The sequence below is a fragment of the Crinia signifera genome, chromosome 6 (genome assembly GCF_055691185.1).
Source record: "Crinia signifera chromosome 6, ASM5569118v1, whole genome shotgun sequence".
NCBI classification, from domain to species: Eukaryota; Metazoa; Chordata; class Amphibia; order Anura; family Myobatrachidae; genus Crinia; species Crinia signifera.
The window spans coordinates 240,720,330-240,737,509 of record NC_139222.1 but is presented as its reverse complement, the minus strand read 5'-3'; the positions used below and the strand labels follow the sequence as shown (position 1 = coordinate 240,737,509).

Genomic DNA, 17,180 nt, shown 5'->3' with positions numbered 1-17,180 from the left:
ATCGCACTGCACACAGCGATGCACCAGCGATGTGTGCTGAGCAACCTGTGACGGCCAGTGTTCACGAGAGAGAGAGAACACTGGCGATGACTAGGTTTACACTGCATGCCATCTAAATCTAGTCAGGCGATAGCGACACGTGCTTCATTTCTAGTTGGCTCGCTTTGAAATGGGGCTTCATTTGCCCCGTGTGTATGCCCCATAAGTCGAGTCGTGGTCTCTGGTGCAACCCGGGCACGGCTTTTCTCACTAAGCCCAGGACGATCATTATACACATCCCAACCCTTTTTACAACCCGCATTGAATAGCCAGGTTGGTCCACCTGGGTTATAAGCTGTGGTGCTTTCACACCTCTCCTACTCAGCAATAACCCGGGTCCGAGGTGCGGTAGGAAAGGGGTATCAATGAAGTATAAGGCATCGCCTTCCTTCTATTATACTTGTACTGTGCTGATATTGGGGTGTGCCTGTGTAGATATTTTGTCCTCTCCAGGTGTTAGGAAGCTGTACGGTAAATCGAATGTGTTGAATTTGTTTTCTTGCATGTTGAAATGGTTCAGTGGCTGATGCAGGGTCGGGCTATTTTTCTATTGGTTTGAATTGTTTTCTGTATTTAGTGCTAGCGGATTTGTGCTGAGCAGATATTCAGCACGGAGGTGTGTGTATAAGGGGTCTGTAAAATGTTGTCTCATCTGTTTGAGGTTTCTTGTGTTTATTTTCTTGTGTTTATTTTATCTCCCATGAACAGTTTCAGAATGAGTTTTCCGTTTCCTAATATGTATGCTAACAAAAGCAAGTATTGTAAGAGTTGCTACTCTGGTGTTCTAGGTTTTGTGTTCTCAACTGGGAGGTAAACATGGCTCCAACACCCCAGAGAGGAGACCCTAAGTACAGAGCTCTGCTGCCGGACAGCTGGAGCTTCAACGTTTATGTACTGTAGCCCTCCCTAAGCCTGGCTCCCAGCAGTGTGGCTATCTATGAGCTTGCTATGTGTTCACATGTGCTTGTTCCTAACCTGGGGCCTTATTTAGATCTGAGCTCAGTACAAATTTGTTCGGAAAATGGGCAAAACCATGTGCACTGCAGGTGGGGCTGATGTAACCTGTGCAAAGAGAGTTACATTTGGGTGGGGTGTGCCGAAACTGAAATCTAAATGCAGTGTAAAAATAATGCAGCCAGTATTTACCCTGCACAGAAACAAAATAAAACTCACACAAATCTAACTCTCTCTGCACATGTTACATCTGCCCCACCTGCAGTGCACATGGTTTTGCCCATTTTCCGAACAAATTTGTACTGAGCTCAGATCTGAATAAGGCCCATGGTGCCGAGTTTTCTGTGGGGAAATATTGGGAATACCAAATATTAGACCACTTCACCCAGACATAAGCGGCTTTGTTCAATCATCTTTTTAGTTTTACTTTCCTCTATCTGTGCGGCATGGGGTAGAACCTGAAATCTGATACAGACACATGCTCAGGTCATTATTTCCCAGGTCAGGGGTGACTTACCTGCTCCTAGCATTTACAGCATAGTCTTCCAGGTTAGGTTGGTAACCCGGCCTTCACTCCTGGGTCAGCCCTCTGACATTACAGTAAGTATATGCGATCCCTGGCCTAACCCTAATGACATGGTGGTGTCAACATTATGTATGACGACATTGGTATTGTCATTGGTATTTCAATAATCCCATATTTTTGGGTGGACTCGTTACATAGTTATTGAACATAAGTGCTGCTCTAAAATGTAATTCTCCAAACATGCCTGCCCCACTCACTGCATTTCCCTTCATTAAAAATGTCCATAAATCAATGGCTGCGCTGTATACCGTTAGCGTTGTCCAGTAGATTCTCGTTTACCCATGTTTATTTTCCACACTATGTAATGTAACTACCCGATTATGTGTTTTTGTATCTGGTCATCCTGAGCATTGCGTCTGTATCGTGTGCATCTGATGCAAGTGGAACGTCCGATAATACAACTATTCTGGAAATGCCTTTTCCTGATGCATGCTGGGAGTACTGCACTACCTGTATATCTTTGCTTCCCCTATAGCAGGTGGCTATTAACTTTAATCTGGAAGTGCTCAATTGGTGCAGGGCTCATTGTCAGATTTCTGTGTTGGTGCTATGTAGCTTATCCCTTGTCTGCTTGACTTTCCCTTGCCCCTGAAGGTCAAGTTAGTTCCAGTCTCCATGGAGGACCCTGAATTTGAGTCATCCTTCGAATGTTCCGCTGCTCTTTACGCCAAGTACCAGATGAGCGTGCACAAGGACCTTCCTAATGAATGCGGACCAGCGGAGGTACATACCTGTCTGCCACGCTTGTGTGTGTGTGTGTCTTCCCCATCTTCTTTTCCTGTCCATTGCTTCTTTTTTCAATCTCTTCATGATTCGTGGTGGAACTTTTATAGGGCTGACCTTCCCCTCACACATTGCAGCAAGTTTAGCATAGCTGGTGACTCATTTCTTTCCCTGTAAGGTGCATTTTATGAGCCTATATACTGTGGCTTTTCCAGTAGATTTTATAGTTACATTTTTTCAGCTGAAGATGGCCAGACCATATTTTATGCACTCATGACTCATCGCTGCTTGTTAAAAAAAGGAGGAAGCCCCATCATTTCATTTAAATGCGCTGCTCTGCCATGAACTACAGTGAAGATCCGCATATTTGGGGATATGTGATCCTTCCACAAAACATGTTTACTGTGTATCTTAGCTTGCATAAGCGTGTACAGTATCTTCTGATACTGCGTGATCATACGTGCAAATCTGAGTTGCTAGTGATGTGGCCAGTCTGCATTTCCGCAGACCAATCCTTACAGGCTGCAAATGTGTGCGCAATTGCGATTGCTTTTGTGATGTTGTCTGAAGCAGAAGTTTGTTTTTTGGGCTTCACTTGCTAACATTAGCAGCTAGTAGCGCAAAGAATCACAATTGCATTTGCGTACACACATGAATTAGCCCAATAATATACAATATACAAACGTGTCCAAGTATATCACCCTATGCCATGGCGAGACATAGGAGCAACAGGTGCCTTTTTTTGTGACCGTTTTAGTTAAATAGTTTCCTATTTGAAAATGTAAGTCAATAAAATGCACCAGCAGCTTCTGCAGATTAAAATGATATGCAGCATGTGTATCTGTGGCTGAATCTGCCTACAAAATGATACATTAGTGTTGATAGATAAACACTGTAATATTCCAGTTCTTATGCAGATACAGCCGAACTGAATATAGACATGTCTCTTATTTTAATCAGCAGAAGCTGCTTGTGTGTCCTATTTAATCCCACTTACACCCTAATACATTTGTCCCTAAGCAGCACAATTTAGACACTGCTGTAACTGTTTTATAATAAATCCACAATTTGAAATGGTCATGTTAGGAAGGATTGGCAGACAGTGCGTGTGTGAAGGACCATGCTTACTGTCCTACAAATGCACAGTGAGGTTTGATGGATTTCTAGGACTTAATTTAATTAGTTGTGAGGGAATGGGTTGCCTTTGCAACAGTACCTCATCTTGCTGTCAATCTTGCCTCGGATTCAACAAATGCAAATTCATGCAAAATAAAATCTGCCAAACCTGGAGCTGCTGTGAGTGTGGAACTTTTGAGCGGGTCTAATTGAATTCCCAAGAGCAGAGTATAATCTGGACAGGTCCTAAAGGTGTGGCAGGTTTTCAGCCGTGTGTAAATGTGTGGAGTAGTAACATCAAATATGCAGCGTGTGACTACGTGTACAAATGCAGATGGGATTTCTGTTGCCACTGTAGGCTGGGGGGTCATTGTATGCTATCTCACTGTAGGCTAGGGGTCATTGCATGCTATCTGTTCAAACATTTCACTGAGATCTCATCGCCAATAAATTCTTGCAGTTTAAATTTCCCTAGAAAAATGTTTCGCTTCCAGTAGTAGCACAAATAATAAATCCCAAGACTGTAATACTGGGAGAAAATGTTATGCAATTTTCCCGTAATATCAAGCAGTCTATACTACATGTATGCAAACACTAGTAAGTGCCAACAGCTGCTGTCTGATACCAAGTACTATAGTAATTATCCTACACCCAGCATGATGTCTAAAAACATGTTCTGCAGTCAGAAACTCTCCTTGCATTGATATGAAATACTACATAGACATATCTCCTGTATTACGTGCCATTTGGCCTTTTGATTGAACGATCTGCTGAATTCTCTAAGTTCATCTGGTCTGATTTACACTCTCTGGGCTAGATGTACCAAGCCAAAGTTGCCCAATCGGCTTCCACCTATCCTTTTACAGAACCATATCTGGACGGCGGATGGATCAGGTTTAGGACCACAATACCATGATCGACCACTGGGGGTCGAAGGCATCTAGCTAGACGCCTAAACCTGGTCAATCCTATATACCAGAATCTTCCAGAACATACTTGTTAAATGCTAGTTAGAAGCTGAGTCTTTGCATATGGGAGAATATACTGCTTTTCCGTGCATACAGTACAGGAACATGTATGCCCCATTTCTGTTCAACCTGTACTAGGCCCTTTGTGTGTCAAGGCTTTATGCTGTAATGTGTAAGTATACGTTTGCAGGAAGAACACCTACATGTATAACATTTCCTGGCACTGGAAGGCTGAGTGCACACAGTTCATTACCACTTACCCTAAGCTTACTCATATTATTTATGTAGCATCTGTGAACAGAACAAAAGTCTCATCATTTTCTGTAGTGTAAACTCTTGTCACCGTGAATATTATGTTCTGTGCTTAAACGCTCTGCCTCTGATGTGATTATGGGCCTTCTACCATCTGCAGTGTTCTGTCATTGCTTAGGACTGTTGTATATATCATTAGAGTGCCACAGTAGCTTGTTGGGGTACATAGCTTGTGGAGGGTTACGGTATAAGAGGTAGACAATGTCTAGGTCCACCACTAAACTGAGCTGTTCTCAAGTGTGCCCCCAGATATAGAGATGCCCAAACCGGTTTACAACCACCACCAGTTCAACTTTTATTTACTGGTCTCTTCTTTTCATGTGAAGGGCAAATTTTTTATTTTATTTTTGTTACCTGTGGGGACCAGCGTGATTGTTTTTTATTTTTTTATTTTTTTTATTTTTTTATATGGGGGCCAATGTGTTTTGCCCTGTGGGGATCTCATGGTGTGCCTTGGCATATTTAAAATCTTATTTAGTGTGCCGCAAGGTAAAGAGGTTGAAAATCACTGGTCTACAGTGACTCGGTCGACTCCTGAAAATGGTTGACATACCATAGGTTGACATTAACAGAAGGTCGACAGAAGCTTAAGTTCAGCATGTACATTGTTGACACCCACAAGATCGACACAAGTTGTTTTTTCGGTGTCTATGTCGACATAAGTTGACATAGACATCGTACAAGTATAGCTCGCTATGCTTCGGATGCGGAGCCTTGCTGCACTTAGCACACTATTATGTTCTCACTGTATGCCCATTTGGATAGTAAAGTATGAACCAAGTCGGTCTACACCAAAAAACATGAAAAACTTTTGTCCATCATGCCACGTCAACCGTAAGCTTGTGTTAACCTTCTGTCAATGCCAACCTATGGTATGTCAACGATTTCTGGTGACGACCTAGTCACTGTTGCCCATTAGTGGTTGACATAGTGACTGTCAACCTAGACATTGTCAACCCAGGGACCCTTGTGAAGACACTATAGCCCCATGCTTTATTCCCTTTTAGGCAGCCGCCTTTTTTATTTAAATTGTTGACCAATGTGTTCTTTTTTTTTTACTTTGTATTGGTAGATGATATTATTTGTGTTTTAATTGTTTATTTAGGACAAATGTGGGACTACAAGTCTCTGCATGCCCCACCATCTTATATAACAGCCAAAGTGCCACTGGTTGCTATAGCCCCATATTACTACTGTTCGGCTGCTCAGAGGGGTGCCGGACGCGGTCCCGACAGTCATTTACCCGACGTCGGGATCCAGACTGTCAAAACGCTGACAGGCCCAACAGCCACCCGCTATTTTCCCTTGTGGGGGTCCACGACCCCCATAGCGGGAGAATAGAATAGGTGGCAAGCGTAACGAGCCACCGTGCCCGCAGCATGGCGACCGCAGCAAGCCCGCAAGGGGCTTTGTTGCGCTCACCATGATGTCTGAGTCCGGGCAGATGGGATCCCGACTTCGGGCTAATGACTGTCGGGATCCCGACTGTCGGAACCCTATACCACACCCGCTCAGAGAGACAGGGGAATGATTTATCTCATTTAAAACAGAAAGCCAGCAGAACATCTAACAGACACCAAAAGAGGTTCTGCAGACTCCAAAAGAGGTTCCACACTCCTCCACTAACATAAATACACACACAATATAAGTAATACCACTCCACCAGCGCTTTAAATAACAGGTTAGGTTCCCAAATTCATGGGATTATTAATCTTGGCTTTGGGAATAGAACCGCATACCCTATTATTTAAAGTGCTAGCATAGCGGTATTCCTTGTATTGTGTGTACACTCAGCAGTACATGCAGTTTGGTAGAGAATAGATAAATGCACCGGAACTCTACAACCACTTTATATGTGTGAGAACAAGGTGGCTGAGTACCCGTCAGATGAGTAAAGGGTTGTACACACGGGGAGATTTTGACTAATGGACAATTTTGACTAAGCAATTTTGGGAGAGCATCAGTCTGTTCTAGGTGATGGTCCTGCACCCGTAATCCACTTGTATATTGAAAGGTTATGTCCGGAGCTTACTACTGCCCAGCAGGACCCCTTACCCCCAAACACTATGTTCCAGATCCATCTGCCAAGTCTAGTTTTACATTTGTTCTGTTATAAATTTAAGTTGTACTTTTCTACATATTAAGCATCTTATTTTTGGAGTAGCTCGCCCCAAACTATTCCAAGACACAATTAAATCCTGTAAATATAGATGGGTTCCTCTGTTTTGATTTAGTGCAATGTGTAGCTTACTAGTAGAAGGTGAACAAGCGTTCCTCTGTTCTCCTGCATTGCATCAGCTCAGCCAACCCCCCCCCCCCCCCCCCCTTCAATCTTTCAGAAGAAATAGAGGAGGGGGGTACACTTTGCGTGCTTTCTAAACCGCAGCCACCCGCCAGTGAAACGGAAATGCAGGAGGCAAGCACACCGGCCTCAGCTCGTTCCAGCTCTAAGGGACAATCACAGCTTTGACATTGTGCAGTAACAGCATGTGCAAGGAAGCAGGCCAGCCTAGTGATGGAATGCCTTCTTTCCATACCTCCCCCGCCCCTGGATTCACTCGGAATTAACCCTTTACTTAGAGCCCTGGAACACACTACAGCTTCTTAGACTATTTTAATGAGAACCTTGTATTCAGGAATATTGTCCCCTTTCCTGCATGCACTGGGAGATTGTGTCATAAATCTGTTATGTAAAATAGATCTTAAGCTGGAAACATACTATACAATGGGGCAATGGGGGGACCTGTTCTAACATTACATTGCATCTTTGTACACATTATACAATATAATTTACATGCTGCGTTGTCCGTGGAATTGTCCAATCTTATGTGCAACACATCCAATGATAGAAGGCCCGGAGGATTGTGGGTTCACTCTATACGATGTGTACAATATATCGCATAGTGTGGATCAGGTGGAAGTTCTTTCCAAAGGTGCTCACTAAAACACAGATAAGTCGCCCTGCCTTCTAAACAAGAGTGTGCGTGAGTAAGTGCTTTTGTGTTTTTCTATCAGCGTTTTATCATACATGACCTGTTTTAAAACTCGCTGCGCATGACAAGTTTTGCTTCAGCCAATCGGCTCCTAACTTTATTTGTTTGAAAAATTACAGTTTCTAACTGATTTGGTATCATAGGCAACGAGATTTATAACTCAACTATTCATTGTTTCTTTATAATGGTATACTAGTCACTAGCGCCAATGATGAGACTCTTTGATCTACAGTATTCTAGTTTCAGAAACTCTTGTTCTATCTGTATGAGTATCCTCCAAACAGATCAAAGGGCCTACTGTGATTCAGTGTGGGTCACTAATTGGAGAATTCGCAGTGGACTGTGAGGAGAAAGCCGCCACCCAGTCTAAAAAAAAAAAAAAAATTCCCGGTGCAAAATTTCGATGGATTGTTAACCGCTATCCACTCACCGATCTATAAGCAAATCTGAAAACATCAAGGAGACTTTGCCGTCTTTGCAAATATAAATAGGTCTGAGGCTTCAACTAATATACGACTGGGACAGGTTAGAAGTGGTCATTGCTGAAGCCACAGAGAACCATTCCCCTAAAGCGCCTATGCATGCCCAGAAAACGACGGGTGACTACTCCCAAGCGTTGGCTTTCGGTCAGTCCGACTGCGGCTACATTGCGTTTATGATCCATATACATTTTCAGTTGCTATCTCTCCTCGCACAAGCGCAATGTGAACTGTATTCATGCGCAGTCTTCGTAAATCGCTCAATTTGCGAATTGTCTAATTAGTGAGCCATGCTGAATTAGACCCATAATACGGTTACCATCAGCATCTTACAACAGACTGCCTGCCACCTCTTACCTACTCACATTGTAGGCATGCCCAGGTTATGTCATTGGCTTATAGAGAAATGGTCTCCAAGCTCTGATACTGTGTGCTTAAATCTAAATGGGGATTTACATTTTTGCCAAACCAATCATTAATACCACCCATCCGCTTCCTATAATAACACTTAGGTGTCCAAAAGGGCTTTGAGCTGGCTGCTGTAGCGGGATCTCTGTCTGCCATCTTTGGAGCTGTGCACGGTTCTCTGCTCAGGGGGCCTCACACAGCTACAGAGAGGGCTGCACAGGACCACAGAGCGCAGCAACCTTGCTGAATAGAACATTTGGGACACTCCGAGGGGTGGGACCCGCACCTATGCGCACTATTCTTTCCAAATTTAGAGTTTTGGTGATTTTTAAACTGGCATCTTGCTTGTTTGCATGCTGTATGCACCACCTCTGCTTGCCTATACACAGTGCTTGCCTCAATGCAGCCTCTGTACAGCAGCTGTCTCCCGTCTGCCTGTGGAATAGCTTCCCTCTTGATATCCATCAATTTCCTTTGCTCACCACACCTACAATTTACAAATACCTTTGCTCAATTAAGTATTTCCGAGGATTCTTTGGCATTTTCATACATGGTACCATCCAAAGTACACAAAGAGCATTGATTGTTTTCATATGCATGTACCTTTCCAGCTTCTGTTTTGTCTCTAGCAACCTGACTTTATGGCAAGCCGCGGAGATGGGAACTCCAATGTTATTTGTGTTGCTGTTCCTTAGTTTTTGTGTATTTTGGTGCAACTGGTGTGTGTGTGTGTTGTATATTGTTACATATGTCCTAATGCATTTTGCAGTTTTTACTTCACGGTGTTCTGAAGTTTATTTTAAACCGTTTCCGTACACTGCCTACAAAGCCTCTTTATAATGTCATTCCTGCAGTGTAAGAACTGCAGGCTCTGTAATAGCTGTTGCACTGTATTCCGAGCAAAGCTCGCTTTGTTTCATAAGGTAACAAGTTTATTAACTTTTCAAACAGTAAAAATGGCAGAGTAGGTGCGAGTGAGCCTTTCTGACTTTATTACAGTTCCAGCTCACACTGCCAAGTGGCACAAGTCTTTATAGGAAGAAAAAGTATGCATTTGTTAGATGGAAAACACATCTTGGTTTTCAGTGTCCCAACACTTGTTTCTTTCCTTCTCGTTTTTAGGGCTTGTTGAATAGTTCGCAACATTTGTAGAACTAGAAATATCTGCTGTAGGTGTGGACTAGGGGTGCTTTATAGTAACTGCCTGCACGGTCCGCTGTGATGTCTCTCAGGTAACTCCGTCTACCTATTGGCCGAAGGAAATGCCCTGTAATTAATTGCAGTAAGAGAGTTGTTTTTTAGTGGGTCTGAAAATCCTTTCCCTTACCTGCTCTCTCGGCCCCGTGTATCAGTCTCCCATGCATATGTGTCTCAAGACGGACCCCCCCCCCCCCCACTCCATGTGTATCACCTGCCTGGGTGTGGCACTCTCCGCACATACGTGTCTCTTCCCACGTGTGTGCTCCCCCGCCGTTGTCGGTGTACCTCCCTCTCTCACCAACTGCGCTATTGTTTGTGTATGTGTGTGTGTGCGCCTCCCTCTCTCCCCACCCAAGTCGGTGTGTGTCTCCCTCTCTCGCCCATGTGGGTGTGTGTTTCCCTCCCAGTAGTCAATGCAGAATCCACATAAACCTTGGTATATGTAAAAATTCAAATTATGTATGTGTACGATGGTGGCCCCCAATTCTCATCTACACTGCAGCCAGTCTGTGTTGCCATATGACTGTATATTGCTCACATTGAGGTTGTCATGGACAGTTACAGCCCTGTAGAACACAGGGAGGGTTTTTTTCTAGTTGGATACCCCTGTGACATACCTATACTGCTGGTTTGCTGTGGCAGAGGAGAAGGGGTGGCCAGGCAGCCAGAAAGCACTGCTTAAAAAGGGAGAGAGTGGGCACATGGCCTTAGCTTGGTGTGTTAAACGTGGAGTATGGGTCTCTGTGGCACCCTCTCTCATTTGCCACACTCTTTCTGTTCCTCTGTGGCTCCGTCCCTGCTGCTCCACGAGCTATTGGAGCATGAGATCAGGCTTCCACTGTGCATGCAATTATACAATTGTTATATAGATTATAACTTAAACTCCCATTAATAAATACCGGAGTATTCAGTTCTCCCATCTCCTGCACAGTTTTGGAAACAAAAGGATGTACTGTGACTTTTGAATCACCCTGTACTGTTGTTTATGTTTGATTCCTCTTTGTCCTTGGTAACCTTTTTTAGCACCTTGTGAATTGGTGAACTTAGTCCCATAGAAGTGATGGGGTGAAAAAAAAAGAAAAGACCTTTGTCCGGCCTACTCTAAATGATCTCAACCCTCTAGCGCAGGTAACAGCATTGACGCTGAGACTTTAAACAATCTACACCTCTTCTTGTAGTTGCTTCCAGTCTAGAAAGTTCTATAAATTAGTTAAAAGAAAAGAAAAAAAAATCTATTGCTGTGGAGTCAGAGGTCTGTGTTAGTGCGCTACTTGTTGCCACCTCTTGAGGAACGTCTGTAATGCGATCGTCCTCCATTTTCTTTGGCTGCTGTAAATAGCAGTCAGCAAAGCAGGGTGGTTGGGGGGAATGTTTGCTTTGGCTGCCAGACAATGAGAACGGTCCCTTTATGACAGTATTGGTTATTGTACAAAGGTGGTCTTCAACATGGAGGAAATGATCGAGAAAAGAAAATGCAGCCCGCTCCGCACTTTCAGCTTGGTGGCTTATTGAATGTTCCAGCGTATTCTTTATCAGTCTGACAAGTCTAGTTTGAGGTAAAATCGCTGCCAAGGGTGAAAAACACTCAATTAAAAAGCTTGCGAAAAATTCAGAAACAAATGTTTTCAATTAAACAACTGGCTAGAGATGAAAGTGCTCTCTGATCGGTATGTGAGATGGCTCTGACAGGGACATGGCTGTCTATGCAAGGAGGGTGCCGGAATAAGGGCGGGGGAGGGTAGAACCCTGCTCTGCCTACTGTCCTTGTGAGATCTGTGTGAGAGAGATATGGGCACTGGAGTGAGTGCAATCGAACACAAGGATGGTCAGGGCACTTGTATGAGTGTCTCTGGGGCTGGAGAGGGTTTCCTGATAGAAATCTAGGTTTCTGTCATGTTTTAAATAAAAAAAATTGTCTACAGCTTTTCTTTGCGAATCCCATGTGACCTGCAGATGTATCGCAGCAGTGTATGGCCATTCGAGCCGCCCGAGAAGGTCCATACATCGCATGCGGTTCTATCACATGTGATGTATCGCATGCGACCCCTGTTCCCCGCTGCTGGGAGGGGGGCCCAACTCAAGTCCGATGTGCACACATCAGACTCGATGGGACATGAAACGCATCCGATTTGGGCCGATTTATCGGCCATGGGTGAATTCAGCCCAAATCGCAGTATTGTATGAGGGCCTTTACAGTAGAAGAGAATGCATCAGCATTCAGCAGCTGTGTAGACGAGATGTAGGGGGGAGTTTTCTTATACCGCTTTCAGACCGCACTCCGAACACGGCTTATTGCCGTGTTCGCGGGGCCTAAACACGGGTCACGGTGCGGTCTGAAAAGGCCACCACGGGTCGAGAAACACGGGTGTTCAACCCTGGTAATGACCAGGGTTGAACACGGCTATGACCCGTGTCAAGTGCAGTGTGAACGGGTGCCTGGGTCGAGTGACCCGTGTCCCGTTCACAGTATGGAGGAGGCAGCACTGTCAGCTCCAAGTACTGCCTCCTCCAGAGCCCCCGATGACGCACCGCCGCCCAGCTCCACCCCCTGTGACGTCACTGACTCGGCAATATGCCGCGTCGGTGTCGGAACTTTCAGACCGCATTGCCGTGTTGCTCTGGGGATGGGTCCCGTGTCCTAATCCCGTGTGCGACACGGCATTTGCGGTCTGAAAGTAGTATTAGATGAGAGTTGTCTTTCACATGGGATGTTGCTATGGGAAACCAATCAAATACTATCTTGTAGAAGGTGCTCAATAAATAAGAAGTCGATTCTGATTGGTTGCCAGTGGTACATCCCATGTGAAATAGATCTCCCATCTTAGTATATTTCAGTCGTAATATCAAGTAGCCGATTATCCACTCCAAGCCAATCATGTCACCGGTTGCATAATTCATGGGACTTCTCCTTCAAAATAATATGTACAGTGCTTTTATGGGGTATCGATGGGAGAGACGCACCTGACCGCAAGTGGGCTTATTGTCTGTGGCACAGCTCATATGAAGATTTTAAAATAATGCCTAAGCATTGCAGTAATTGATCCCCAGGATTGTGTTTAGCCTACATGGGTACAACGTCATTTCTGCAAAGTTTTAATGAGCTTTTTGTTAACAAACGGTATAAAAGCGCCTTGAGTCCTGTTGGAGAAAGCACGCTATATAAATAAAACTTACTAACGTACTAAAACTTCCATAAACAGTCAGCATTAAGCTAATTCTTAGATCTTGCACTGTAACGCTCTGCTTTCTTCCTAGGCTTACCATAACATCCCTTTAAACTGGAATGCTCATGGATTACACAGGTTCTGTGGTTGATTAAAGCCAGGTGAAATGCAGGCTTGATGTCAGCCCGCCACAGAACCTGCGTAATTCATTAGTGTCTCGGTTTAAAGGAATAGGGGTTATTCAATCAGTCCTATTTTTTCAGCTACCCGGGAAAAAAAAAACTTTCCCTATTCAATTGCAGATGTTTTTTCCACCGATGCAATTTACTTTTCGTAAAAGGTTGACTGAAACATGTGGATCAGCGAGTAATTTGATGAACCATGCCGATTTTTCCGACAATCAAAAAGTCTACTTTAAATTCTTTTTTTTTTTTTACTGTGGGAAAAATCGGCACTTATTGAATAACTCCCCATGTTATGCTAAGCCTACTCCTTCCATTGTTTCCATCATGTTGCTTGCCATCTTGCCCTCCCAGGGGTGAGGGGTGCCCTCCCAGAGCCTACTTTGGTGAGTGATATTTGCAAATGGATTTGCAGCTAGCCACCGATCTGCGTGATTTTCACGAGCCACTTGCAAACTTGAACAGGACTGATCTTCACTCTGGCGAGGCGGCGGCTATCTGCTTGCCGGGCTCTGCAATTTCGCAGAGCAGCAATCAGGTCTGAATTAGGCTCTACATCTGTTGGGACAAATGAACGCACATGCTCACAAAAAAAAATAGGCCATCTGATACTAGATGTGCGTTAAATATGTCAATTATTACTTTTAGATTACTACTTTCAAGAAACAGTCTAATGGTGGGTGTTTGACGTTAACTTTTGTTGAACCGATGTATTTGTTTTAGAAAGTTGTCACAAATGTGGTATGCGAACCACATCAAACCCCTTTTTCTGATGGAGTTAGCGATTTGGCAGTGAGAGCGGTGTATAGGAGCTGTGAAGTGCTGTGTCAGCCTCAAGCCGAGCCCCTGCCTTCATAATGTGCCAGAACCTGTTGCTAAACGTGTTTCCCTTGTAGCTTTGTCTCATTCTGCCCTACAGTGCCCCCTTTTTTTATGGTAATGGTTTTTAAAATATTGGTTTTATTTAGTCTATTTTTAGAAAGTTGTCTGTAAGACAACATTAATGCGGTAGCCATAAGCTCCTTAGTGATTTAATGCTGGTCTGTGGTGGTATTCCAACCTAGTAGTTGGGAACCTCAACTAAATGGCTGGTTGTAGAATAGCTGACGCTGCTTCATTCCGAAGGCGAGACACACGAAGCCGTGACTGTGAACAACTACTGTATATATGTGAAGGTGTGTGTTTGCATATGTGTATTAGTGTATGTATGTATACACACACACACTATAAGGGGTATGCAATCCTCCGCCGCTATTTCCGACGATGGAAAGAGGGATCACGGTAGAACTAGCCCGACTTTAAAAGCCGTCGGGCCCATTCTGCCGATAACGGCCGTAGGTTGTCGCGATCCTGGCAGTATATCGGCAATACACGGACGTTTATGTGGACACGCCCCCTTTTCCCCTGACGATTTCCTGTCGGGCAAACCGGAAACGGGCCAGGATCATGGCTGTCGGGAGGGACCGACAGCCGTAATCTGAGATTGCATACCCCCTATATATGCTGGCACAAAGCTTGCCCCCAGTAGAAATATCCATATCCAGTGTGCAATCATAGCACCCAGTCAATATAAATTATGTTTTCAGTGCAACAGCCCCGTCATCAGGACCATATGATATTTGCATATATATGACTTATCAGTTGTTGTCCACCTCTCTTTTTGTAATTACCCCCGCTCCCCCTCTCTGGGTTCCCATGTCCCATACTTACCTTATCAACCGGTCCTCCTCTTCCATGTCCATCCCAACATTCAGAGCTGTTGGGGCATGCGCTCCACTGTGTTCACATTGGGGAGACTGGAGTTAGTATTGCAAGTTTTCACTAGTACCTCTATGGGCGATGTTGGCCCTATTGTATATAGCTGGCAACACATCACATTGAATTGAATTCCCCTTTTTGTGTATCCCTTCTGATAGTGGGCTATACCTTCGGTTCCGCAAGAGACCACCAGAAGGACTAATGTAATTGATATGGGATTTACTTCTGCTACAGAAATTCTGGAATCAACTTTTGATCCAGTTTCCAAAGATCTGCAAATAGTGCAGAAGAAAAAGATCCTGGAGATTGAAGAGCACATTACTTTATTATACTGTACATTTCAAGCTTGCATTTGGTTTAAAGAAAATATATATATTTTGGGGTGAAAACACGCTCGTTCCTGCTTTTACTGTCCTGTTTGTTCATTATAGCGTAACGGGTGTGGTTATAAGGCATGCTGAGGTTTCATTTAATAATTGAACTTATTACTGAAATCCAATACCAATATGCAGCCCTTGCTGTAAATATGTATTCATTGCAGTGCCAGATTTGTTCGATTATGGGCCGACTTGTCACCAGTAAAAGGCCAACCTCGATTGGGTGACAGGATTAAGGTCGAGACACCCAAAAGGTCGAACGCTATTGGGCGACAGGTTTAAGGTTGTCATACATTAGGTCGACATAGACAAAGGATCTACACAAGCAAAAGGTCAACAAATGTGGACTTGGAAACTGTATAAGTGTAACATGTCCCCGCACAAGGCTCCCTTCACCCCAATGATTCGGGCACGATTGTATTCCCCTTCCATGTCCATTGTAATGGGAAAGTATAAACAAGTCCTTTTCTTGGAAATCTCATGTCAACCTTTTTCAAGTTGACCATTTGCTTGTGTCGACCATTGTCTGTCAGGCTAATGCATGTGGACCTTTATGGTGTGTCGACCTAATGACTGTTGACCCCTTTTTTTGCAGTCGACCGTCGATCGATCGATTTATTTTCCTGATGTTTAGCAAATCTATATGATGACAATAACAAAACATTGACTTATTGTTTTTGGCTTGCTCCTTTTTTTTTTTAAATACCACTCTCAATGTAAAGCTATACAAATAAATCTAAACTTATTTGGATTTTTACGTTACTCCTTAATTCCAAGTGAATATACCTTTAATCGGCGATGTCATTTTAAAACCACACCCCTCCTCTCCTTTTTTTTTTTTTTTTTTTATATACATAGCTTGTTGCGTTATGTCATCTTTCCTTTTTAATGGGTTCAGCATGAGCTCAAAGATGGGATCCCCATTAACTTAGTGTGTTTATGCATCCAATACTTTGGAGATTATCTAAGCTGGAGAAGGATTAGCAGCCTAGTGGGAATGACTGGGGGGGATGTGTTGAACTGCACATATAGGGGTTAACAAGAGTATCCAATTGCATGTTATTTCCTAATTATAATCACCAGATTTCACAGCCACTTAAAGAGAATGAGTACTCAAATAACAGTCTATTCTGTCTAGTTGGAAATTGTCAACACTGTAACACTGTAGTTCTGCATACTATATTTCATAGACTTGCAGGCATTGTTAAACATCTCCCATGACAAAGTCTTATTTATGAGATCAGGATTATATAGGCATTGTGTTTTATTCCTTTCAATTTCGTCTGGTAATAGAAGACTGGTTTACAAGTCATTCATCGCAGCGCGATGTAAAAAAACATTTAGCAGAAATGTATTTGAGGCCAAGGGTCAATGTTTCCCAAACTTACAGCTCCTTTACAGTCCATGTCTTAAGGATAGCCATGCTTGAGCACAGATGGATAAATCAAGCTTGGCTTTCCTTAAAAAATGGACTACGAGGAACTTTTATGGACCCTCCATGTTCCCAAGCAGTGATGTCCTAAACACCTAGGGCTGTTAGGGGGATTTTAAAAATTGAGTTTGGGAGACAGCGGTGTGGGTGATAAGAGTTAATGGGGCAGATGTTTTAACCGAAGAGATAAAGTGAAAGGTGATAATGCACCACCCCTAACTGTCATTTTTTAAAACATAGCTGATTGGTTGGTGCATTATCACCTTCTACTCTATCTCCACTTTATCTCTTCACCAGGCTTAATACCATAGTTGCCTATGCTCCTGCATTCTGCAGGAGACTCCCTGAAATAGCAGCAATCTCCCTCTCTCCCTCATTAGTCTAGCAATCTCCCTCATGTCACCTAGCCCACATTACACTGTTACTTTTTTTTTTTTTTTTTTCAGAAAAAGGAATGAGACACAGATACATTTACATTGAATCATCAGC

At 43.6% G+C, this 17,180-nt stretch overlaps 1 protein-coding gene across 3 annotated transcripts in view; it reads left to right on the top strand.

The window, feature by feature from the left end:
- Positions 1–17,180, top strand: part of ATE1 (arginyltransferase 1) — a 75,502-nt gene that overhangs the window by 22,734 nt on the left and 35,588 nt on the right. For 2 of the 3 annotated variants that reach the window (XM_083149180.1, XM_083149178.1), the window contains exon 7: positions 2,174–2,302. The exons of the other annotated variant lie outside the window; for it this stretch is intronic. In XM_083149180.1, coding sequence (XP_083005306.1) covers positions 2,174–2,302 — 129 coding nt within the window. The remainder of the gene's footprint in view (positions 1–2,173; positions 2,303–17,180) is intronic. 3 annotated transcript variants of the gene reach the window in all.